Source organism: Camelina sativa, chromosome 4 (genome assembly GCF_030686135.1).
Source record: "Camelina sativa cultivar CO46 ecotype springtype chromosome 4, ASM3068613v1".
Classification (NCBI taxonomy): Eukaryota; Viridiplantae; Streptophyta; class Magnoliopsida; order Brassicales; family Brassicaceae; genus Camelina; species Camelina sativa.
In genome coordinates, this window is record NC_141883.1 from 29,421,271 (window position 1) to 29,443,395 (window position 22,125).

General features: G+C 36.8%; 7 protein-coding genes and 1 long non-coding RNA gene across 9 annotated transcripts; 5 read left to right on the forward strand and 3 right to left on the reverse strand.

The window, feature by feature from the left end:
* Positions 1-35: 35 nt before the first annotated feature.
* Positions 36-1,362, reverse strand: LOC104782527 (LOB domain-containing protein 15). The gene is made up of 3 exons (XM_010507483.3): positions 1,224-1,362; positions 803-1,061; positions 36-567 (listed from the first exon to the last, which is right to left on the reverse strand). The coding sequence occupies exons 1-3, from the start codon at positions 1,235-1,237 to the stop codon at positions 157-159; spliced, it is 684 nt and encodes a 227-aa protein (XP_010505785.1). The 5' UTR covers positions 1,238-1,362; the 3' UTR covers positions 36-156.
* LOC147946319 (uncharacterized) lies at positions 431-1,873 on the forward strand. The gene is made up of 3 exons (XR_015597272.1): positions 431-570; positions 809-1,152; positions 1,242-1,873. It is a non-coding gene; the product is annotated as an uncharacterized LOC147946319 (long non-coding RNA).
* A 3,518-nt stretch (positions 1,874-5,391) lies between these two features.
* On the reverse strand, positions 5,392-6,829 carry LOC104782528 (uncharacterized). Its single transcript, XM_087511021.1, has 2 exons — positions 6,694-6,829; positions 5,392-6,260 (listed from the first exon to the last, which is right to left on the reverse strand). Exon 2 carries the CDS (start codon positions 6,174-6,176, stop codon positions 5,583-5,585), a length of 594 nt encoding a protein of 197 aa, XP_087367147.1. The 5' UTR covers positions 6,177-6,260; positions 6,694-6,829; the 3' UTR covers positions 5,392-5,582.
* Positions 6,830-9,409: 2,580 nt separating this feature from the next.
* Positions 9,410-12,141, forward strand: LOC104782529 (WEB family protein At2g40480-like). Of its 2 annotated transcripts, XM_010507486.3 has the most exons (3): positions 9,410-9,954; positions 10,210-10,472; positions 10,664-12,141. In XM_010507486.3, the coding sequence occupies exons 2-3, from the start codon at positions 10,281-10,283 to the stop codon at positions 11,951-11,953; spliced, it is 1,482 nt and encodes a 493-aa protein (XP_010505788.1). In that variant the 5' UTR covers positions 9,410-9,954; positions 10,210-10,280; the 3' UTR covers positions 11,954-12,141. The 2 variants fall into 2 exon arrangements, with proteins under 2 accessions (XP_010505788.1, XP_010505787.1); XM_010507485.3 differs by lacking the exon at positions 9,410-9,954 and having other exon boundaries at positions 9,980-10,472.
* Positions 12,142-12,299: 158 nt separating this feature from the next.
* LOC104782530 (uroporphyrinogen decarboxylase 2, chloroplastic) lies at positions 12,300-14,632 on the forward strand. The gene is made up of 6 exons (XM_010507487.2): positions 12,300-12,582; positions 13,048-13,172; positions 13,265-13,375; positions 13,473-13,661; positions 13,737-13,862; positions 13,957-14,632. Exons 1-6 carry the CDS (start codon positions 12,474-12,476, stop codon positions 14,470-14,472), a joined length of 1,176 nt encoding a protein of 391 aa, XP_010505789.1. The 5' UTR covers positions 12,300-12,473; the 3' UTR covers positions 14,473-14,632.
* A 791-nt stretch (positions 14,633-15,423) lies between these two features.
* Positions 15,424-16,774, forward strand: LOC104782531 (mitogen-activated protein kinase kinase kinase 17-like). The gene has a single exon (XM_010507488.3). It carries the CDS (start codon positions 15,497-15,499, stop codon positions 16,382-16,384), a length of 888 nt encoding a protein of 295 aa, XP_010505790.2. The 5' UTR covers positions 15,424-15,496; the 3' UTR covers positions 16,385-16,774.
* A 2,195-nt stretch (positions 16,775-18,969) lies between these two features.
* On the forward strand, positions 18,970-20,463 carry LOC104784317 (small ribosomal subunit protein eS26y). Its single transcript, XM_087511024.1, has 5 exons — positions 18,970-19,098; positions 19,206-19,298; positions 19,409-19,493; positions 19,623-19,756; positions 20,208-20,463. Exons 1-5 carry the CDS (start codon positions 19,096-19,098, stop codon positions 20,286-20,288), a joined length of 396 nt encoding a protein of 131 aa, XP_087367150.1. The 5' UTR covers positions 18,970-19,095; the 3' UTR covers positions 20,289-20,463.
* LOC104784318 (mitogen-activated protein kinase kinase kinase 17-like) lies at positions 20,397-21,652 on the reverse strand. The gene has a single exon (XM_010509362.3). The coding sequence runs from the start codon at positions 21,520-21,522 to the stop codon at positions 20,584-20,586; it is 939 nt and encodes a 312-aa protein (XP_010507664.1). The 5' UTR covers positions 21,523-21,652; the 3' UTR covers positions 20,397-20,583.
* Between the last annotated feature and the right edge of the window lie 473 nt (positions 21,653-22,125).

Consider the following 22,125-nt stretch of genomic DNA (forward strand, 5'->3'; position numbering starts at 1 on the left):
ATCATAGATTCATTTAATTTAATTTAATGACAGGCTTTTTAAAAATCAATCTTCTTCCTTCTCATATATTTATTTAATTTAATTAATCATCGGATCACAAAATTATCGAAATAAATTATATGTATGTGTGTGTTTGTAGAATGATACAAATAAATTTTAACCGAAGTAGGAGTTGTTCTCACTTTCAATGTCGCCGTATTCTAAGGCTCTTGTGGTTGGTTGAGAGAAAACACAAGACGAAGGCGGAGGAGGAGGAGGATGAGCCGCGTTAGGTTGCGGTGGAGTTGACGGTCTTTGTGGTGGTGGTGCAATGACGGAGACGCCACCGGAGTTGTGATATCCTGCGACTTGTGAGTTAGAAGGTACGATCAAAGTGGCGACAGCTTCTCGTTGCTTGTACTTGAGAATCTCCGATCGTACGGCTGTGAGCTCGGATTGTAAAGCTTGGACTTGTTGTTGTAGAGCTGAGATTGCTCCCATGCATCCGTACACCGGATCTCTTAGCCTCACGTTTGCTTCATACACAAGGCTATTCGCCGCGTCTGCTCTCTGGCTCTCAGACACTTCCTGGTTAGTTTGGAATTGTTTCACATTATGAGAATTTTACTAAAAGCATTATATATTTTATCTTAATTAGTTATTTCATAGCAAAATACAGAGCCATATATCTCTCGAAAATATATATGCGTTGTCTAGTAAGAATTAATCAGCTTAAGACCACTAGATTATTATACGTGTTCCAAGTTCTTATTATATGCATGTTCAAATTAAGACTATGTATGAGTTTTGAAATGGTTATTACCATTAGCATCTTGGAGACGTTGCTAGCCCCAAAAACTTTGTGGACGGATGCGAACTTATGAGGCTCGTGTGGGGAAAAATATGGCGAAAAAGGACATTCTTGAGCGCACCTACGGCGCAGAAGCTTGCAGGCTGCACAAGGAGTAATGGTGTTGAGGGTTCCGGGAGGACCCGACATTGGTCTTCTAATTCCTGCCATATGATGTGGCCAAGCATCTGCTTCTCTTTTGATCTTCTTCCCTATCTCTTCAAATCTCTCCCTTAACACAACGAATTGAAGAAGAGCTTTAGTTTTCAATAATAGCATGAAGATATATAAGACTACAAGGTCGATATCAACCATAACCACCAGTTGAGTGAAAAAAATATAATCATTGTGAAGAGAAAAAAAAAGGTTCACTAAGGAGATGTTCACGTTTTACCTTTCTCTTGACATTCAGGCATGCTCTCAGCGGATCGAAAAAAGGAGAAAGAAACAAAAAGAGAAATATTAAAGTCAAGTGACTCTTAAAGAGGGTGTGAAGGAAGATAGCTAAGGAAGGCTTTAAAGGCAAGTAAAATACCAAGTGTAAGATTTAGTGATCACGATGTATATACATATATTTGTATGTACGAGTGTATGCATGTGTCTATATATATATATATAGAAAGATGAGCTAGCTTATAATAGAACTTTCTTATATATGGAGATGAAAACAGGATTTGGTAGCTCGAGAAGTAGAACAGTCTCTCTTTTAACATGAAAACAACTGAAGATATCTAGTTAGTAAAGACTGGAGAGCTGTATTCACTGCTTCAGCACGTGAGCTGTGAGAGTTTTTAATTTATATTTTTGTCTCTACGAATCTGACCACACATAAATATACTTGTATACATATGTATGTTGTCACTCATATTCATCGATCAGGCAACAACAGATGGATTTTGGGCTTAATGCCTACTTTTAATGTTTTTATTTTCCCATGACCGCATGTGGACTTTTGCTTCACATTTATAGCACACATTTTTCTTTCTTTTTTTCTTAGCGTGTAATTAGATAAATTTCAAATTCTACAGATCATATTTCTGAAAATCATATGAACCTAAACCGTCGCACACGAATGGACCGCTGAGTAGTTTACTAAATAGTTTTGATTAAGGTTTATAATAGTAAAAAGTTGGTGAAAGATTCAGAAGATATTTTTAGATGTATACTTCTCTAAAAAGAGTGAATGAGATTGATAGTTTGATGATTTTTGACATGTTAGTATTTCTTGTCCAAATGAAACCTCATCATCTTTATATGGGCTCTCTTTATGTTTGTTCATTAATTATATATTTAGATTGTTATTTTGAAATTGAGTTACATATATATATATATATATAATCATATTTAATTAATATATTTGCATACGAATCGACTATAATTGTACGTACGCATGTATAAATAAGGTATGTATTTTGTACATTTTCTTTGTATTTATAATTCATAAATAGGAGAATGAATATGCAAAGAATCTTCGTCAAAGAATAAACTTGGTGACTAGTTTCACCATCAATTAACATGTGAATCATAAAATTAATGTTCTCTAACTGCAATAATCAACAGCTATCAACTTTAGGTCCATATACGGTCTCTAGGGTCACCGTTTGTAGATGGTACCAAAATAGTTCTTTGAAGCGTAAACCATGAACAAAGAACACACGTACTACTATCTCTCTTTTTATTTTGAAAAATGTTTCTTAGATTTCGGATGTGAGGAAGAAGATACAGAGCGGTGTTCTAACAAAGTGGGTGGTGAAAAAGAGGGTAATATTGATGTAATCATATTATACATTAGAATAATTAGTATTCAAGTCCAATTTCAATTCAAAATCGAAAAGAAAGAAGAAGATTGCTTATACTCTAAGAAAGCTTTGGAGTTGTATGTATTCTTGTTTGACCCGTATTTGTAGCCTAAATCGTCGCCCCGTTGTTCTCTCTTCGTCTTTGTACTTGATATAAAATTCTAAGTTTGAGTTAGCAGATAAAATTATTTAATAGTGAAGAAAAATACGAATATATCTCTAGAATTAATAAAACTGAAAAAATCTAAAAATTAAAGGTGTCTTTTGAAGTCAGGTAAGAATGTAAGATAGTAATTTTTTGTTTGTTTCACAATTCATTTTGAAGGTTTAAACCTGAGTTAAATGTGAGAACCCATATATCTTATTGTCGAGAGCTGTAATCCGTCTAAGATTTAGGTCATGAATGTTTAGCTAAACCTTAAATAAGGTTAACGCAAAATTTCTTCTCAGACAACAACAACCGATTGAGCTATCTACATTTAGTTATTTTTCGTTTCTTGTAGGAAAAAAAAAATAGTTAAATCTTTTTCCCAACTTAGAACTTAGAAGTTGACATGGACGATGGACCCAATCTCTTGGGACTTTTATTGGGCTATTATTTCGTAAACCTTGCTTCCTTCACAATTGTAAAAGTGTTTTAGTTACTATATGGTTGGTTATGTTGAACTAGGGTTTAGGGATCTAAACATCATTTTTTTTTTAATCTAATGTTAAATTATATTCAAAATAAAAATAATTTTTTTGTTACATTGTTTAAAGCATGAATGTGTTTAAAACTGTTTTTGAACTTGATACTGAGTCATCTTGAATAAAATCTGGCGGAGAACCAAAGTTGAATGTGAGTGTCTCCTCTTGCCCCAAGTGTGCTCATGCGTTTACGAACATTCTTATCGATTAATTTTACTAGCTTGTCCAATGTCGACGATGCTTCCCCATGGCATATGTCATTGCGCTCTTGCCAAAGAGCATGTATAGTGTTCTGAAAAGGGTACCTCAAAAGAAACTTTTGTGTTGTATCCCATTTCAGAACACACAAGTAAAGCCATAACCTCTGTCAAATTAGCTGTGAATTTGTTTGACAAGAGTCCTTTCACTAGTGTTTCCCATACCTGCTGCGAAAAAAGACATTGAAAAAATAAATGCTCCCTTGTCTCCAGTATGTGGCTGCAGAACACACAATTTGTGTTGACATTTGAGTTCCATAGTATCATCCTTTCCCCTGTTGATACTCTGTTTTTTGCCACCAGCCATGTAATGAAAGCATATGTGGGAGTAACATGGGGAAATCAGATAGCTTTGTAGCACCAATGTTCAACCAAGTATTCTTCGTGTTAAACTGCTTGTGGCAGTTATCATTCCTTCCTTTCCATAAAGCCACATCGTCTCCTTGAGACCGAGTAAGAATAATTTTCCTTATCTCTTCCTCTATTGCATTTAAGAGAGCATGTCGATGTCTTCTTCGTCTTGTCATTTCCATTACTTCAGCCAGTGTACTTTGATTTCGGTATGCCAAGATCAAGAAAACCTAAACATCTTTTTTACGTATATATAACTAAATTCTCTGTACGTAAATGACTAAATTTCTAGGGATTGGGAAAGAAAGTACAATAGCATGCTGAGAAATAACAAAATATTCAGTTGGTAATTATAGTCTCTGCGATTCAATAGTTTTCAAAAGAAAAATATATATTTACAAAAATCATTAGTAGTAGTAACTAGTAAGTAGTAACCATATAATAGCCAAAGATTTTATTTTCTAAAGAAAACAAATATGCAAGCCTTAATTACTCCTACCACCTAATTTTCCTTAGTTATTATTTTCTGCCACCAACTCCTATGCCCCTTCAATGAATGATGACACTTAAAGACTTCACGAATTAGATAGATCCATCAAAACTTAAACCACGTGCGCACGAGTGGTCATGGCTGTCAATAATTGTTCTTCTTGTTAAAATTTACTTCACTGTTTTCTTACAGCTTACAGTGAATCCGTTATTTCAAAGATCCTTGTCCCAAATAGTTTTCGTACATCCGACAATTCTTTCCTTTTATGGTAAAGAGATAGACCCATGGTTCGTAAGCTTGGGATACCTCATCTTTTTTTTTTCCAATAACTACCTGAAGATTTAGGGCATATTAAAAATTTTGAGTTTTCACACACCCAAAAAGTTGCATATTCTAAGGAAAATCTTCTTTTTAAGAAAATCACTTCAAAGTTATTAAATGTCATACCTGCACATCTTCTTGAACATCTATTAACTCCTACCCGTCTTAATTTCCCCTCTATATTTATGAAGGATAGATTTGAATTTTAATTTTAACATCTTTAGAAATGGTTCAAAGATAGTGATAACAGATATATACACATTATCGTGGTAGACTGGTGGTAGTCTTATTTATTATCTGTATATTCCTGTTTTGATGGTTAAAAATTCTGTTTTTATTTTGGTTTACTAGAACTCTTAGTTCTTATTATTTTCAAATTCAAGTTTAATCTCTAGAAAGTGGAATAACACGAATAAACGAGACAAAAAAATAAAGTAATACACTGAATAGAGCCCATAAATGCTGGCACATGGTCAGTTAAATCCCCCACATATCTTCGTGTAGAGTTTAGATAAAGTTTGTCGTTGACTAATTATAATTTAACGTCTAAATTTTCAAATTCAAAACAAATAATTTCACTATCGATCATTAGAATTTTAATAAGCGTACTAAAAGACCCGTTCAAATACAAAATTCACAAGAGAGAGCAACCAAAGATAAATCTAAACATGACAAACTTTTTGTTAAGCATTGAACAATGAACACAATCAAACACTAATATATGTGTTCAAAGAGGCGAAAGCCAAAACATACAAAAAACAAAAAAAAAAACGGATCTTAAAACTCAAGATCCTATTATTTTTTTTTAAATGACAACAATCGAAATAAGAACAACATGGAATAAACTGTTACATCAATCTAAGATCTTTACGACTAGATCCATGGCTAAGAACAGAACACAAAGCTCTCTTCACACTTCCCATAGATGAACTAAACCCTCTTTTATAAGTACACAACGTCGACGTCGGAGACGACGACCTAATTTCTTCCTCGTCGTCTTCCTTAGCATAAGATCTCGAGCAAGAAAGGTAACATTTTTTGGGACGATGCTCTGTTTTAGACGGAAGAGACGAAGAAGAATACGAAGAGGAAGAAGATGAAGACGTAGACGACCAGGAAAACGAATGACGCGACACGTGACGTGACAACAGAGTCTTCACGAATCGAGTTTGTTTCGTTCTCGTTTTACTCTGTTTGTTCCCGGAGGAGGAGGAGGAGGAGTAGTACGAAGGAGGTGGCGTTAACGGTGGAAGACGAAACGATTCAGAGTAAAGAGGGTGTTTTGGTGTCCCTGGCCGTGTCTCCCATAAAAACGGCACGGAGGCTCCGCCGTAGTAATAGATTCTTGACGATGAATTGACCTGAGAGCTCTCCTTTACGATAACCTTTGAAGATTTGACTCCATTTGTGTTGTCTTCTGATATTTCTGACATTGTCTTCATTTAATGCTCTTCTGCACACAACCAAAAACACTTCCCTTTCTTTGGATAATGTCTTCGAGTCAGCACCTTTTATCAGAATTAAACCTAAAATGAAGAAAAAAGAAAATGCTAGATCCGAAGACGACGAAGCTTCTTCAGATATGAAAAGAGGAGACAAAGGCGCATCTATTTTTGGAAAAGTGATGCTTTGTTAGTGTAAGAGAAGTTTGCGGAAGAATTAAAGGATCTCTCTTATTTCTTTTTGCATGGAGTGTGTAAGCACATGTCATGTGCTTATTATTTTAATCTGTTTTCCTCTTTTGTAATTTCTGTATTATTTTTGTATTTTGGTAAAACTTCACATGGATGCATATGGCATATATATAAGATACTACAAAATAATTGTAGAGGGCCAAGAAAATGGTTAGATAATAAATGAGTGGGACGATAATATTGTTCAATGTGTACACGACTTAAATGTTATAACAACACCAATTCCGAATTCAGATAATTTACGGAGAAGAAAAAGAAAACTTACTCGTACATATACTCATAATAACATAGGATTCGATTGAACCTAGAAATCAAGTGAACTCATGTGGTATAGCTACAAACTCCTTGTAACTTGTAAGTAAAATCAACTAAATAATAAGATTAGTGAAAACCCTTGTCACTATTAATGTCGTTTGGAAAGAATAATATAAAAACGTGTGGTATATAAAAGAGAGGAGGTTGCGAGGTGGGATAGGTGTGGACCGTTGGATGTACCGTTGAGTCGTATTTAATAAAATAGGAGATGCGTTATCGTGGTCCATTGTCTCGTACTGAGATTTTTCTTCAATTCGATAGAGAAGTGAGGACAAAGTTAGTTAGAAAAATATGAGGCCGAAGCTCCTCCTATTTAATTCATACATCCACTGATCCACCTATATACATGACGTGTAAATTATTTAAACCAGCGGTCTAGACTTAGGCCAGTTCCAAGAAAAAAGAGACAACTGATTAGGCAGTTCTATGCATTTTTTTTACCGGTTTTGGGCTAGGTTATTAAGAACAGTCAATTTAGATAGTCTAGGCTATAGTGACGGCTGATTATGCATTCTAGATGGTAAAAACTAGAGAGATTAAAAGGTTTAACAACATTTACTATACTTGTAATCAGCTCGTAATATATTTGTAGTACACAATAAGACAGGTACGTTTTCAATCTACACATATTACGTATTATTGATGCATTTTCGTTCGAAGAGAATTTTTATGTTTGAAGATATAATACACATGTTAGAAGATTTCCGAAGTTTTTTATTTAGTTTACATGCACATGGTTATATATAAACCATACGTTATAGGTTAAAAAAAAAGTTATAATAGTTGTGAATACAATTAAATTTACTACCAAGTACCAATGCATTACAACTAGTCTACTACCATGGACTCGTTGCTCTATATATCATGGTTGGGTAAGTTCTTTCTTAGGTCCGGATTTTGCTTCCACTTGGTTCACAATTGATTCCAGTTTGGTTTTCTAAGTAAACATAAAAAAAAAAAAAAAAAAAAAAGCATAACAAATTTTGATCGATAAATTAAGTCTGGCTTGCAATAAAAGAAAACGTTTCACTATTCCTTTTGCCGAGACTCTCTCTATCTAAAAACCCTAGATCTACAGCCGCCGCCGATTGATTCCGTTTTGCCTCTCTGCCGCCCTAGGCTTTCGCCGACGGTGTGAGAGGGCTCTGCTTTCTTCTTTCTTTGTCGTCTCGTCGTAGTAGCAGTAGGTAACCCGTTTCTCTTCCTCTCCGGCGTGCTAAGGAGCAGTCCACTGAAGCGCCGTGCCGGTGTGGTGGAAGACGAGATCTCGGCTCGCCTTTCAGTGACTGTGGTGGTTCGTAGCTGCTCTGGGCGTCTTTCCTTGCAGTTTTGGGGAATCGGATCTGTGATTTGGATTGTGACCGTCCACTTTCTCCATCCTTTCGCCGGAGAAGCTAGCTGTTCGGAGGTTCTTGGTCGAGTCGGGTCTTAGCGTCTTCAGGTTGTCGAGGAGACTTCAAGGTGTGTTGGTGACCGAGATTTGCGGATGCCCACAAAGCCGACGGTCTCTTGAGAGTTTCCTCAACTTCTGGTGTCTTTCCGACCAAGTAGCGAGATAACAAAGCAGCTGAGATATGGCCAATCCGGATACGCACCGGGAGGTAATGATATGTTACTCTGTGCTTCAATCTCTTATCTTGAATCGTTTAGCATTCTGGTCTAGTATAATTAGTATGGAAAAGCTTTAGCTCTTGCTGGTTGTGCTTGTCTCTTGGTTGGTTCAGTCGGATGTATTGTCCGTTTTAGGTTTAGGACCGAAACATTGAAAGCCGGGAATTCCTAAATTTTATGTTGATGCGCTTCTGGGTGTTGATGCTATTGGGTCAAGTTCTACACGCTGATCATGAGGAGCTCATAGCTTGGTTTTGATTTGCTTTTCAGTATTAGTTTTGGCTTTCACTGTGTTAGTATTTGTTTTCGTGTCATTAGGTCAATTTAGGTGGTTTAAGAGATGATTTCACTCCGAGTTGTGGTGTGTTATCTATCTCGTTGTGGTTAAAAATGCAATGATTCTCGATTAGGTAGTGTTGGATCCGCCTAGTGTTCTAGGATTGTATTTGATCAACCATTACATTTATTTTGTGGTCCAAATCTTTAAAGGTGAACACAAATGCTTGTAATACTTTTGGTTAATGGAAAATTGTTGTTGAGCCAAAAATAAAATAAAAAAAGTCTGGCTTGCTGTTTCGTGCTAGCTTTCGCTATTCGCCGTCACATCTAGGCTCTAGCTTTGTGATCTAGACTATATTTCGCACGTACGTGTAGCATCTTCATCCATTTAGTTAACTTTATATTCCCAAATAATAAATAACAAATATCTTAAACTAAGATATGGTTTAATCCCCACAAAATCAATTGAAGAAAAGTTAAAAACCGAGGTACGTTGTAATGAGTTCGTTCCGGACTTGATTGCTGCCACTAATCAGACAAAATAAAATAATGGATGCAATGCAAGGTTCCACTTAATTTATATACGGAAGTGACCCCCATAAACAAAATAAATAAATAAAGAAAAATCATAAACATAGAGAAAGATAAGGTGGTTGTGATTATTATTATGCGTACCAAAAATCAATATTAACAATTATTCTTCCTCATTTAATTTACCAGATAATGTCAATTTTATTGGTTCTAATAATATTTATTTTACCAATGAATATAACTTCACCAATAATATGGAAAAATAGATACTATTTGATGACATTATTTAATATGATTCTATTTCTACTTTCATGATAAGAAAAAGGATCACTAAAAATTTTCATTCTTCTTAAAATTAGTTTTTTTTTTTTTGTTTTTTTGGGTCAACTTTTTAAAAGTAGTTGATTACTTGTTTAATTTGTTTTTTTTTCTAAAATAATTAAAACACAACAAAAAGTATGGGCTTATGGCCCATTAATTACTTCCTAATCAAAAAAGAAAAAAAAAAAAACATCGTGAAAACAAAAGATCCGTGGGGTGGGGATCAAGCGTCGGCAGCGTAAACGTCGTCGTTAGATTGATTTGGTCCCTCCCTGCAATAGTGCAAATCTCTTTTGCCTTTACATAAAAGCAAAACAGAGGAAAGAAACTTCAATTCCCAATATCTTTTGTATCAGCGTTACCTCCGCAATCAACGGCCCAAATTTAAGTAATCAGTCAAGTAGTCAACCATCCCATACAACCGCTCTCACGTGAACCTTGCTTCACAACACAAATAAGAACTCGCCACGTAATCATCTCTTTAGATCACTCTCTATTCTTTACACTCTCCGAGTGGTGGGTGGTTTAGTGCAGTGGTGGTGGTGGTGTGACTCTGTAACGAGAAAAGCACAATCATTTCGATACCTTCTTCAAAAAGCTCTTTTGCTTTTCTTTTTTCTTTTCTTTCTCTTCTTGTAATTTCATTAATTATGATTACTGAAAAGGTCTTCTCTTTAAATCCTTTACCAAAACAATTCATTGTTCTTTGTGTTGGCGATGGCAGAGGAGGAGCAGCAGCATCAGCATTATCCTGTGGCCGAGGTGGTTCCGGGTACGCCTGGGATCCATGAAGTGATGATCCAACCCGGGTCTGAGAATTTCGGGTTCTGTGTTGATCCCGTTGGTGTTTCCAATGTACCTGGGATTAGGAGAGTGGGGTTGAGAGCTGAAATAGATACGTCTCCTCCATTCGGGTCAGTTCAGGAAGCTGTGACTCGATTCGGTGGTCGTGGCTCTTGGGTTCCTTTCAAGCTTGAAGACAGTTTCGTAAGTTTTGTTCTTTTCTCAGTTTCTCTTACATACAACTGTGTTTGATCCTTTCATTGTGACCATTGTCCATTGTTCTTGAGTTTTTTTAATTCAAAGTTTCTGTGAAAACATGTCAAATTGAGTTGTGTGTGCAGTTGGATTAAGAGTTTAGATATGGTTTTCATATTTGTTAGTTTGTCAATGTTCAGACTGGAGAATTTGACATAAAGAGAATGGAAGAGCATGCAGCGGAGCTAGAGAAGGATCTGATAGTCAAAGAGCTCGAAACTCTGGATGTTCTAGAAGCGCTTGGATCGACAAAAAGGATCGTTGAAGATTTGAAGCGGCAGCTTCAGCAAGAAGCCCTGAGATGCAGTGAACATCTCAGTTCAGACATCAAAGAGATGAACGATGAGCATTGCCATCACCACAATCCCATGTCATCACCTGATCTGATCCTAATGGAACTGAAGCAAGCCAAGATGAATCTTGGTAAAACCATGAATGATCTTGTAGTGACCCAATCATCTGTGGAGTCTCTCAATAAGAAAATGAAAGAAGAGAAACATTTCCTTGAGAAGACACGGGCGAAGCTAACGTATGGGTTTGGAGGACCGTTATCTCTAGCTGAGGAGCTGAGTCGGATCAAGGTTAAACCACAGGTTGTTGCAGATGAGCCACTAAGGGAACAGGTTAAGATGGTTGCTGCTGAAACAGATGAAACGGGTTTAAACCAGCAGAACAAGAACTGTCTGAGAACTGCAGAGATGAGGCTAGTTGCTGCTAGAAAAATGGAAGAAGCTGCAAGAGCAGCTGAAGCACTTGCGTTAGTTGAAATAAGTATGTTATCATCCAACGGTGATAGCCAGGACGATGAATCAGATTTTTGCTTTCCAGAGCCTCCAAGATCTCCGGTAACACCGAGAGGACTAAGGTTCGATGATAATGACTTTGATAATAGCACAAGCAGAGGGGTTTTGAAGAAGCTTGAGGAAGCTACTGAAGGAGTTAAACAAAGCAAACAAGCTTTAGAAGCTGCGTTAAACAGAGTAGAGATTGCTAATGTGAAGCAACTTGCAGCTGAAAATGCTTTCCGCGGGTGGACAAAAGGCGATAAGTTTAAACCTTTGAATCATCATACACGACGCTCCTTCTTCAGCCATTTGAACAAGCACCATGAGCCGCAGCATGACAATGTACCAAAGCCAGTGTTAAAGTCTAATGTCTCAATGCGTGATGTCCTAAGACGTAAGCAAGTTCCAAAGGAAGAAGACGTCGTTGTTCCTGAGAGGCAGAGCCTCGAAGGACAAATCCCGAGGCGAAATGCGAACTTGAGCCAAATGCTGAAGGAACTGAAGCAAGATGTAAAGTTTTCGGCACGAGCAGAGAAAGAGGAGGTACATGAAGAGAAACAGTATGTCACACAGAGGAGAAAGTTTGGTTTTATACACATTACACTTCCATTGCAGAAGCAGAGCAAGAAAAAATCAAGCCTTTAAAAACACAATAACACCTTCCACTATTTCTATTTTTTAGATCCTTAATTATTTGTTTGTAATTGTTTTTTTTTTTTTTTTTTTAATTTTGGTTTGATGTTGTGTGTGATTGCTTTTACATGTCTTTATATTTGTTGTTTTTCAGAAAATAATCATACAATTAAATAAAACATTATATGGTTTGAATCTAATTGCATATTCTTTCAAAAAAAAAAATTGCAGATTTGGAGTTGATAAGTGAAACCGAACCAAATTTAACCAAGATGGTAAGAATAAACCAAATAATGACGTGGCAGACATGGTTGCTGACTAGACAATATTGAGTCCACGTCAGCAGATCTCTCTTATCATCAAAAATATTTTCTATCGTCTTCATCGTTCAAGACGTTAACCCAATCATCTCGTTGAAAGAGAGAAGATGCTAAGATCTCAAAGCAGAGTATAGCAACAACAACACCTTGACCTCGCGCTAGAAAGAAGCCTTCTTTGTGTGTTTTCTTTATCTCGGAGATCTAAAAAAAAAATGTCAATCCTACAAGTCTCTACTTCATCTCTTTCTTCTTCTACTCTTCTCTCCATCTCTCCCAGAAAATCACCCAAGTCTTCTCGGTTAATTCGTTGTTCCGTCGAGGGTACTTATCTCTAAACCCTCAATTTTGATTCATTGTGATGAACTTGTTGGTGAGTTAAATAAATATCTGGGGTACTTCTAAAGTTACGAAATTTCCCACAAAATTTTATCTCTTTTCGACTAATTGGGAAGCGAATTGGGTCTTTCTTGTAGTACTTAAATTGATTGTTTTGATTTACTCTGTTATGCATTTACAAGACGGTTTCAATGGTAATCTGGTAAAAATTTAGGATTTTGCGAGTTTGTTCTGCATAAAGCTGATACACTTGGTGGTGCTTCCTTCCTTGTTTCAACTGTATGATCCTCTCGTGATTTTTATCCAAGTAAAAGTATATTGCTTGATATAAGAATTGGAAGTTTTCTATTGGTTTGTCATTCGTTTCGCTTAAATTGAGTCTGATCATGGAATAATATTCGTGGAGAAGCTTATGGATTGATTAATGGGATTCAAATTCCTTTTGTGTAGGAACCACTGTAACCGAGCGTAAACTCTCGGCAACAAGTGAGCCTCTTCTTCTGAGAGCTGTTAAAGGTGAAGTTGTTGATAGACCTCCGGTTTGGCTTATGAGGCAAGCTGGGAGGTACATGAAGGCAAGCTTTACAAAACTCATATTGTGATTTTCCTTTTTTTGCTTTTTCCAAGTTGTGTGTGTCCTGAGTGTTTGATTAATTTGATGAAACAGAGTTATCAAACTCTCTGTGAGAAATATCCTTCTTTCCGAGATAGATCAGAGAATGCGGATCTCGTGGTTGAAATTTCTCTGCAGCCATGGAAGGTGTTTAAGCCGGATGGGGTGAGTTAGTTACTTCTTCTTTTTTTTTCTTCGTTTTTACTTTATATGATCTCTCAAGTTGACGACATGTCTGTTTCTTTTCAAAATGTATGAAAAGGTGATTTTGTTCTCAGACATTCTCACTCCATTGTCTGGAATGAACATACCTTTCGACATTGTTAAAGGAAAAGGTCCTATCATCTTCAACCCGCCGCAGTCAGCTGCTGATGTTGCTCAAGTTAGGGAGTTCATACCAGAGGAATCTGTTCCATATGTTGCAGAAGCACTCAAAAGATTAAGAAATGAGGTACTTATAGTGTGATTATTGAAGGTTGAAGCAACAAAATGCTCTCTTAAACTGAAGAATATGATTTTGTTTCAGGTGGGTAATGAGTCCGCTGTTTTGGGTTTTGTTGGAGCTCCATTTACTCTCTCTTCGTATGTAATCGAAGGTGGCTCATCTAAGAACTTCACACAGATAAAAAGATTAGCTTTTTCTCAACCCAAGGTGAGTCTGTAAAAAGCTTATAAAGCAATTGTAGAACTGGAAAACTTGGTAACTATCTCTGAGATTGAAAGTTTTTTTTTCTCTTTCTCCTCAGGTTCTACATGCTTTGCTCCAGAAGTTCACAACCTCGATGATCACGTACATACGTTATCAAGCGGATAGTGGAGCTCAAGCTGTGCAAATATTTGACTCTTGGGCTACCGAGCTTAGCCCTGTGGATTTTGAGCAGTTTAGCTTACCTTATCTTAAACAGATTGTGGAAGCTGTGAAACAAACCCACCCGAACCTACCTCTCATACTGTATGCAAGTGGATCAGGAGGTCTGCTTGAGAGACTGGCTAGGACCGGTGTTGATGTTGTGAGCTTGGACTGGACTGTGGACATGGCTGAAGGAAGAGACCGGCTAGGAAGAGACATAGCGGTTCAAGGAAACGTGGATCCGGGAGTTCTTTTCGGATCGAAAGAATTTATCACAAGCCGGATTCATGATACTGTGAAGAAAGCTGGGAGAGATAAACACATTCTCAACTTGGGACATGGTATCAAAGTTGGAACCCCTGAAGAGAACGTTGCACACTTCTTTGAGGTTGCACAAGGAATTAGATATTAAGAGAAAGATTGAAGATTATGCTTTGTTCTTCACTTCGGCTTTCATCTTCTTTCTTTTTTTTTTCTCATTTGAGATGTGTATTTTTATATTTTAACGGTAATTTTTTTTTGTAGACTAAAAGAATAGTGATTAACTTGCAATGGATATTGATATTCATATATGTATTCTAGGCTCTTGTCTTCTAAAGTTGTTCGAGAATGATCTATTCAGCTTGTGGTTAAACAAAGCAAAGGGAGGTGTTACAGAAAGCCAAAAGTACACCCAAATACATCCCTAAACCCTTAAACAAGCAGTGAAACATAGCATTGGCTATTTGGTTATGATATTATCATATGACTAATGAGCACCTTGTCCTTGTGATTGTTCGTTTGGTTATGGTTATGGTTATGGTTATGGTTATATTTTGTAATAAAGAAAATTTTGGACCTAAATTTTTTCCTTTGTTACACCTAAATTTTTTTGGCTTGATTTTGGTATTAACATGCAGTAAATAACAGCTGTCAGATTTTGTAAGGAAAAAGAAAAGGGAAATTAAAGATGATAGGAAAAAACGAGCAATATGACAGAGAAAAGAAAAATATTTCTTTTTTTTTAAATGGAAACAGTGACTTTACAAAAAGAGAAATAGGAAACTAATAACAAAAAGGGCTGTTGAAGCCATGTAATACAAAAAATTGGTGATCAAATTTATATCAAAATGAAAAATCAAAAGAAAAAATTTACATATTGTAAAAACTTATTAAATGTATTAATATTGTATCTAAATATTAACCTTAATATTTATTTCAATATTAAAGCTAGGATTGGATGATAAATTAAACACTAAATTCAATTTATTATAATATGATTTCGCAATTGGAAAAAGGAAAAGATGGCATAGTTCCAATTGACAACAAACCCACCACCACGTTTATAAATAGTGTGAGTGGTGATCGATCACACATTAGTTTACTCAGATCGCAAAAAAAAAAAAACACAGACAAACCCTAAAGAGTAGCGAATACGTAAGAGCTTTACTTTGACGATGGAGCAAATTTGCAGAGATGATGATTGGACTGTGGACAAGTCTTCGCTGACAACAATCTCTTATCTTGGCAGAGGAAGCTTCGGTTGTGTCTCTCTTGAGAAGGACTCCAACTCCAGACTTTGGGCGAAGAAGTCATCGCCTATGCATCTCAGAAACATTCTCGACAAGGAGCTCAGGATCATGCATCGTTTCCGCGATCATCCTCGCATCGTCAATGCCTCAAACACTCTTCACTTGCAAACCAAACCCTACGAATGCTACACGATCTATATGGAGTACGCCTCCAAAGGTAATCTCAATAAGATGATCTACGGTTCTCGCAGGAGATCACAGCAGATATCTGAGTCTTTGGTCCGACGTGCGGCTCGTATGATCCTAGAAGGACTCGTGGCTCTTCACTCCCGTGGTTACGTTCACTGCGACCTCAAGCCATCCAATATTCTCCTCTTCCCTTCCACAACACCCGGAGAGCCGTGGGATCTCAAGCTTGCTGATTTCGGTTCATCCAGGGAACCTGATTTCGATTATGATTACATGTCCATTGGTACGGCACAGTATCTGCCACCAGAGTCTTTTGAGCCAAACAGACTAATCATCCATCCAAACCTTGATGTATATGCTCTAGGGTGTGTGGTTTATGAGATGTTTGGAGCTATACCTATCCCGGAACCATTCGATGATTTTTACGAGTGGAAGTTGCGTGGTCGAGATATCTCTCCGGAGGCTAGAGATTTTGTGAGGCGGTGCCTTGACATTCATCCACGCAGGCTCACCGCAGCTGAGCTCTTGAACCATCCTTTCATTACAGGAAGATCGATCACAGAAGCGGACAAGGAGATATATAGCTCGTTGATTCCAAGTCTCTCGAAACTTCTCTTGGCCTGATCCTTGATCCTCTTCATCTGCTCTGCTGTAGTATATGAAATCTAACTCTTTGTTCTTTCAATTCAAATAAATAAGAGTCGTGAGATGACTGCAATCCAGAGCAACGACTTCCATCTGGTGATTTCAGTTTACATAATGAACTATCTACTTTTATCTGATTCAGAGGTTTGGTTGGTTTCTAATGCTTGCATCGGAAGAAAAGTACTCTTAAGTCACTGTTTATGTCTCTAATTAAATAAGTTTATCAGTGTGCATGTGTGTTGTGCTGTTAAGCACTCCATGTTTTGTATCAGTTTGCTAGTTATATATATATAATTAAGTCCTGCATATTGCCATATTGTATCGAATAATATATTCATATTTAGTGTTAACAAAATTCAAGTCTACTCTAATATTGCTCTCTCCATTAATTCAGATTTGTTTCTGCTAGTGCTAGATTATTATCTACCGATATATCTTCTTCTATTTTGTTACGAGTACGTTTGGTTGTGTTGGAAATTAAAAACAACAAACGAAAAACTACCCATGCTCTTAGTAAACGCCAACACTAACCCATCATCTGGCTCTCCTCATGCTCTTAGTACACGTTAACACTACTTAGTAAACACCAACGATTTTCATCCTACTACTGCATTAGTAAACGCCAACACTAACCCATCATTTGGCTCTCCTCATGCTCTGCCAATTGTCTCCAAGAATGTAGAAACTACTCCTATATATAGTCTTCCAAAGTGATGTTACACAAGCTACTACCTCACTTTATCCAATCGTCATTGAAGCTTTAGTGTCCTCTTCTACAGCCACGGTAATTGTCCCGACTACTCCCCCAAATTCGGTTTCATTGGTAAATGAAATTGTGAGGGTGAGGGATAGTGTCTTAGTAAGCAATCAATTTGCTGCCTTCGACATGGGAGTATATGGTTACGAGATGGATGATGATGAATCCTCTCAAAGGATCCGGGGAGGAAGGGAAAATCAAGCCTACTCAAAGGGCCCAAGAAATACAATGGACCACAATAGGTGGGCGTGGTATGTTGACAATCTCAAAACAAGAAAGATTCAATCTCTACTAAGATAGATATAAGCTAAGAAATGAGATAGCTCATCAAGGAGCTTTATTGTGTAAAGAAACTAAGGAAAAGAGACTTTAGGTTGTCACCAAGATCCAAATGATTTTGTGATTGATCTCTTATAAAGATTAAGAAGAGAGTTACCACAAGAGGCAAATCCTAAAGATATCTTTCTTTTTTCACAATACACAAGTTTGTATGAATCTATCTTGATGAAAACCCTAAACACATGGGCTAATGGGCTTTTTCTTATGGCACTAATTGAGCTTTTTAATTTATGTTTTAATATGGTAAACATGGTCATGGTGGCGGAGATGGTTGTTCCTAAAGTCGCTAGAGAATTATTTTCTTGAGCTCCTAACTTTATATTTTCTAACCCATCATATGGCTCTCCTTAAGCAATCAATTTGCTAACTTCAGACATGGGAGTATATGGTTACGAGATGGATGATGATGAATCCTCTCAAAGGATCCGGGGAGGAAGGGAAAATCAAGCCTACTCAAAGAGCCCAAGAAATGCAATGGACTACGGTAGGTGGGCGTGGTATGTTGACAATCTCAAAACAAGAAATATTCAATCTCTACTAAGATAGATATAAGCTAAGAAATGAGATAGCTCATCAAGGAGCTTTACTGTGTAAAGAAACTAAGGAAAAGAGACTTTAGGTTGTCACCAAGATCCAAATGATTTTGTGATTGATCTCTTATTAAGATTAAGAGCATCTCCAATGATTCTCTATTTTTTCCTCTATTATAGAGGTGAATTTTGCTCCAATCCACCTCTATTTTCACCTCTAAAATAGAAATTGCTATTTTTTCCTCTATTTATAGAGGAACTCTATTTTTTTCTACAAAGGGTTCCTCTATTTATATAAGAACTCTATTTTAGAGATGAGAATAGAGGTGGGTTGGAATAAAACTCACCTATATTATAGAGGAAAAATAGGGAAAACCATTGGTGATGGTGTAAGAAGAGAGTTACCACAAGAGGCAAATCCTAAAGATATCTTTCTTTTTTCACACTACACAAGTTTGTATGAATCTATCTTGATGAAAACCCTAAACACATGGGCTAGTGGGCTTTTTCTTATGGCACTAATTGAGCTTTTTAATGTGTGTTTTAATATGGTAAACATGGTCATGGTAGCCGAGGTGGTTGTTCCTAAAGTCGCTAGAGAATTATTTTCTTGAGTCCTCACTTTATATTTTCTAGATTCTACTTTGTGTGGTATACAATTTCTCTACTTTCAAAAACTATATGATCCCATATCATATTATGTAACTCTTTTCATGCATTTAAATTGAAAGCATTTTATCATCCTGAAAAAAAAAAACAAAAGAAAAACAAAAGAAGAAGAAGACAAGGTCTTACTTGACACTTAACAGTTTTACATGGCAATGAGGTTTGGAGTAGGACCAATATTAGAGTTAAGAGTGTGTTGGAATGATAAAACTATTTTAAGACAAGAGAAAATAAAGCCTAAGCCCAGTACGTGTTAAAAGCCCGTTATATTTCGAGGCCCAAAAAGTAACAATAAAGAGATCAAATCTGAAATTGGATGAGGAGATCGATGAGAAGAGAGTAAACCCTAGGAGGCAGCAGCAGACACACACAGAGGAGAACAGAGCAAACAGCCAAAGATGGTACTACTCATCGTCTTCTTCGATCTCTCTTTTTTGTTTTTGCTGTTTAGATTTACAATCAAGAAAGATTCTGTATTGATGATCTTCATTGCTGTGTTGTGTTGTAGACTTTCAAGCGTAGGAACGGTGGAAGGAACAAGCACAACAGAGGTCACGTTAACCCAATCAGATGCTCCAACTGTGGCAAATGCTGCCCCAAGGTACTCTACTCTCTTCCACCACCTTTGCTTCTCCATCTCCATTAATTAAAGAAGCATTCATATGTAGATTTTGATTTGATCTTGTGTTGGTCAATGTAACATTGGATTAGGACAAGGCCATTAAGAGGTTCATTGTGAGGAACATTGTGGAGCAGGCTGCTATCAGAGATGTTCAGGAAGCCAGTGTCTACGATGGTATCATTTTCATTTCTCTCTTTTGTTTAATCTACAAAGTTTAAAACTTTATAACATTACCCTATAAAGTTTTGATTTTTTTGATTGCATTGTCCTGAGATTCGCAACTTGATTGAATATGTCTTGTAGGATACACCTTACCTAAGCTGTATGCAAAGACTCAGTACTGTGTCTCTTGTGCTATCCACTCTCACGTCGTTAGAGTTCGATCCCGCACCAACCGTAGGGTCCGTACTCCTCCACCCCGTTTTGTCAGACGCAAGGTAACCCTCAACTCAATGCTCCTTGATAGTCTTAAGCTCCATTTCTCAATCTTTAGCTAAGCTTACTTCATTTGTGTTTAGATAAGAAACGTGCTACTTGTTTCTGAATACTACTATCTCTGTGAAATACAAAGATAGTTTGAAGTAAATCTGGTTACTAAAGACTTGTATTGTACAATGTGTAGTTTGAATCTTGCATTACCAAATTTTGTAGATGTGCATTAAGATTATCTTTTAAGATTCCTGTTACCATTTGAACTATAATACTGTAGCTGTTTCAAAATAGTCTTTAAGGAAGTTGACTTTTGAGGTGGATTAAGCATGCGACTAAAACATTCACTTAATTCTTAACAATACTGCTTTCTGTGAGACGATTCTGTTCCATCTATTTCTGTTTGAATGATTTCCCCTTCTACTAACTGAGTGGTTATTTCACATTTATGATCATCAGGATGATGCTCCTAAGCCTGGACAACCAGGAAAAGCCCCTCGTCCAGCTGGTCCTGGAGCTAGTGCTGCACCCCGTGTCTGAAGCCTGCAATCTGCTTAAACTATAGCTTCAATTTTCAAAAACGTTTGTTTTTCTTTTATGTTGGCTTCAGATTATATGGATTATATTGCCATGTGAATCTCCAAGTGCTTTTTAGTAATTTTCTTGACTTTGTTATTATTATATAAAAAATTCTATAGTTTTGCAATATGCTTAAGTTATGAGCTTACTTTTACAATATTTGTGAAAAGATTCCAAAGTTTGTTGGAATTGTTTTGAGTTATGGCCTATGGGTGAGGGTGGAAACTGAGATTGGAGATCAGTTTCATTTTCCTTCTCACCAGATTAACCCTTGAGGTTTTGGTATCAGTTCCTCACTTTCTCCATGCAATTTCTCCCTGGCAATCTTCCTTATGATAGAAGGAAACCTTAAGAAAGAAAGATACAATGGAAGTTTTTCAGCAGCAAAAGGATAGTCTAAGAGCTCATCCACGGTGGCCCTATCGGAAGGCTGCCTCGCCAAGCACCGCCTCACAAAGTCTGTAGCCTCCGGAGAGATATCTTCGTACAGCCTCCATGTGTTAGAAGAACCTCTCACATCCACTGGAACACCCCCAAACATCTTAAGAACCAATCGCCCTAGAGACCATATATCACGGGCTGGTCCGGTCAATTTGTCCGGTCCAACTAACCTGTCCTGCTCAATGGCTTCAGGCGGCATGTACTCCTCGAGGGTTCCAGGAAAAAACAGGCTAGAGTCCATAGTCGGCTCTTTGGATAAACGGAAACCAGCAAGCTTGACATCCCATGGCTCACCAAGAGTGTTGGAAGGGAAGACGAGTACACTGGTCGGATTGAGGTCGCAGTGGACGTAACCTTGAGAATGAAGAGCCTTCAATCCTTGTAGGATCATACGAGTGGCACGTCTGACACTATCTTCAGGCAATCTCCCTCCGGCATCAGAGATCATCTTGTCGAGATTACCTAAGGAAGCATACTCCATGTAGATGTAACAAAAACTCATGCCTTTGGTGCCGGTCACATAGTGAAGGTGATCGCTTGAAGCTTGGACGATGAAGGGATTGTTGTGGAAACGAAGCATGATCCTGAGTTCCTTCTCGAGAGTCTTGGACTGTTTGAGAATACTTGTCTTTTTGACGTATGATTTCTCCAAGTTCGAATCCTTCTTGAGAGACACAAAGCCGTCGGTACATTTGCCAAGAAGACAGACAGTCTCCAATGAAGACTCGTTTAGATCTCCGATAATCTGCTCCATAGCGACACCAAGTTGGCAAGAACACAATCAGTTCCCAATGAAGACTTCTTTTGTTTAGCAAAGTGTATTCACTATTTTTTGGTTAGACCTCTTAGTTTTTAGATTTTTTGGGTTACTCTTTTTAATTATATATTATACATAACATATACATATTATATATATTGTAAAATATAGTATGTTATCTAATAATATTTTGGTAAACTACTTTGTGTGGTTAATGATATAAATTACTTAGTTATTAAAAAATGAAAAACTAGCAAATCTAATCAAGATGAATTGATGTATTTTTAGATTTCTTTTTCTATAGATTTTTGGTTACTTTTGAGTTATCTTATTAAATAAAGCATACAAATGTGTTATATATATCAGTGTCCCAACTTTAACTAATATTTTAGTAAATTACTTTTTGCACTGAATGATAGATAAAGGTTGTCCAATCAATATATTTAGATTAGTAAAATGTAAACTAAACAAATGTAATCAAGAAAATTTATTGATTTATGCTATATAAATCGGACAAATGTCTTATCAAGACTATATATCAGTATATATTTAGATTAATATATTGGTAAATTATTTTGTGGCTTAATGATAGATAAATGT

Coding starts and splice junctions, on each gene's coding strand:
- LOC104782527 (XM_010507483.3), bottom strand. Junction 568..802: donor ACGTCTCCAAGATGCTAATG/GTAATAACCATT, acceptor CAAACTAACCAG/GAAGTGTCTGAGAGCCAGAG.
- LOC104782528 (XM_087511021.1), bottom strand. CDS start 6,176: ATGAAGACAATGTCAGAAATATCAGAAGACAACACAAATGGAGTCAAA.
- LOC104782529 (XM_010507485.3), top strand. CDS start 10,203: ATGGCAGAGGAGGAGCAGCAGCATCAGCATTATCCTGTGGCCGAGGTG. Junction 10,473..10,663: donor TCAAGCTTGAAGACAGTTTC/GTAAGTTTTGTT, acceptor GTCAATGTTCAG/ACTGGAGAATTTGACATAAA.
- LOC104782530 (XM_010507487.2), top strand. CDS start 12,474: ATGTCAATCCTACAAGTCTCTACTTCATCTCTTTCTTCTTCTACTCTT. Junction 13,662..13,736: donor TCAAAAGATTAAGAAATGAG/GTACTTATAGTG, acceptor ATTTTGTTTCAG/GTGGGTAATGAGTCCGCTGT. Junction 13,863..13,956: donor TAGCTTTTTCTCAACCCAAG/GTGAGTCTGTAA, acceptor CTTTCTCCTCAG/GTTCTACATGCTTTGCTCCA.
- LOC104782531 (XM_010507488.3), top strand. CDS start 15,497: ATGGAGCAAATTTGCAGAGATGATGATTGGACTGTGGACAAGTCTTCG.
- LOC104784317 (XM_087511024.1), top strand. Junction 19,299..19,408: donor GTGGCAAATGCTGCCCCAAG/GTACTCTACTCT, acceptor ACATTGGATTAG/GACAAGGCCATTAAGAGGTT. Junction 19,494..19,622: donor GGAAGCCAGTGTCTACGATG/GTATCATTTTCA, acceptor TATGTCTTGTAG/GATACACCTTACCTAAGCTG.
- LOC104784318 (XM_010509362.3), bottom strand. CDS start 21,522: ATGGAGCAGATTATCGGAGATCTAAACGAGTCTTCATTGGAGACTGTC.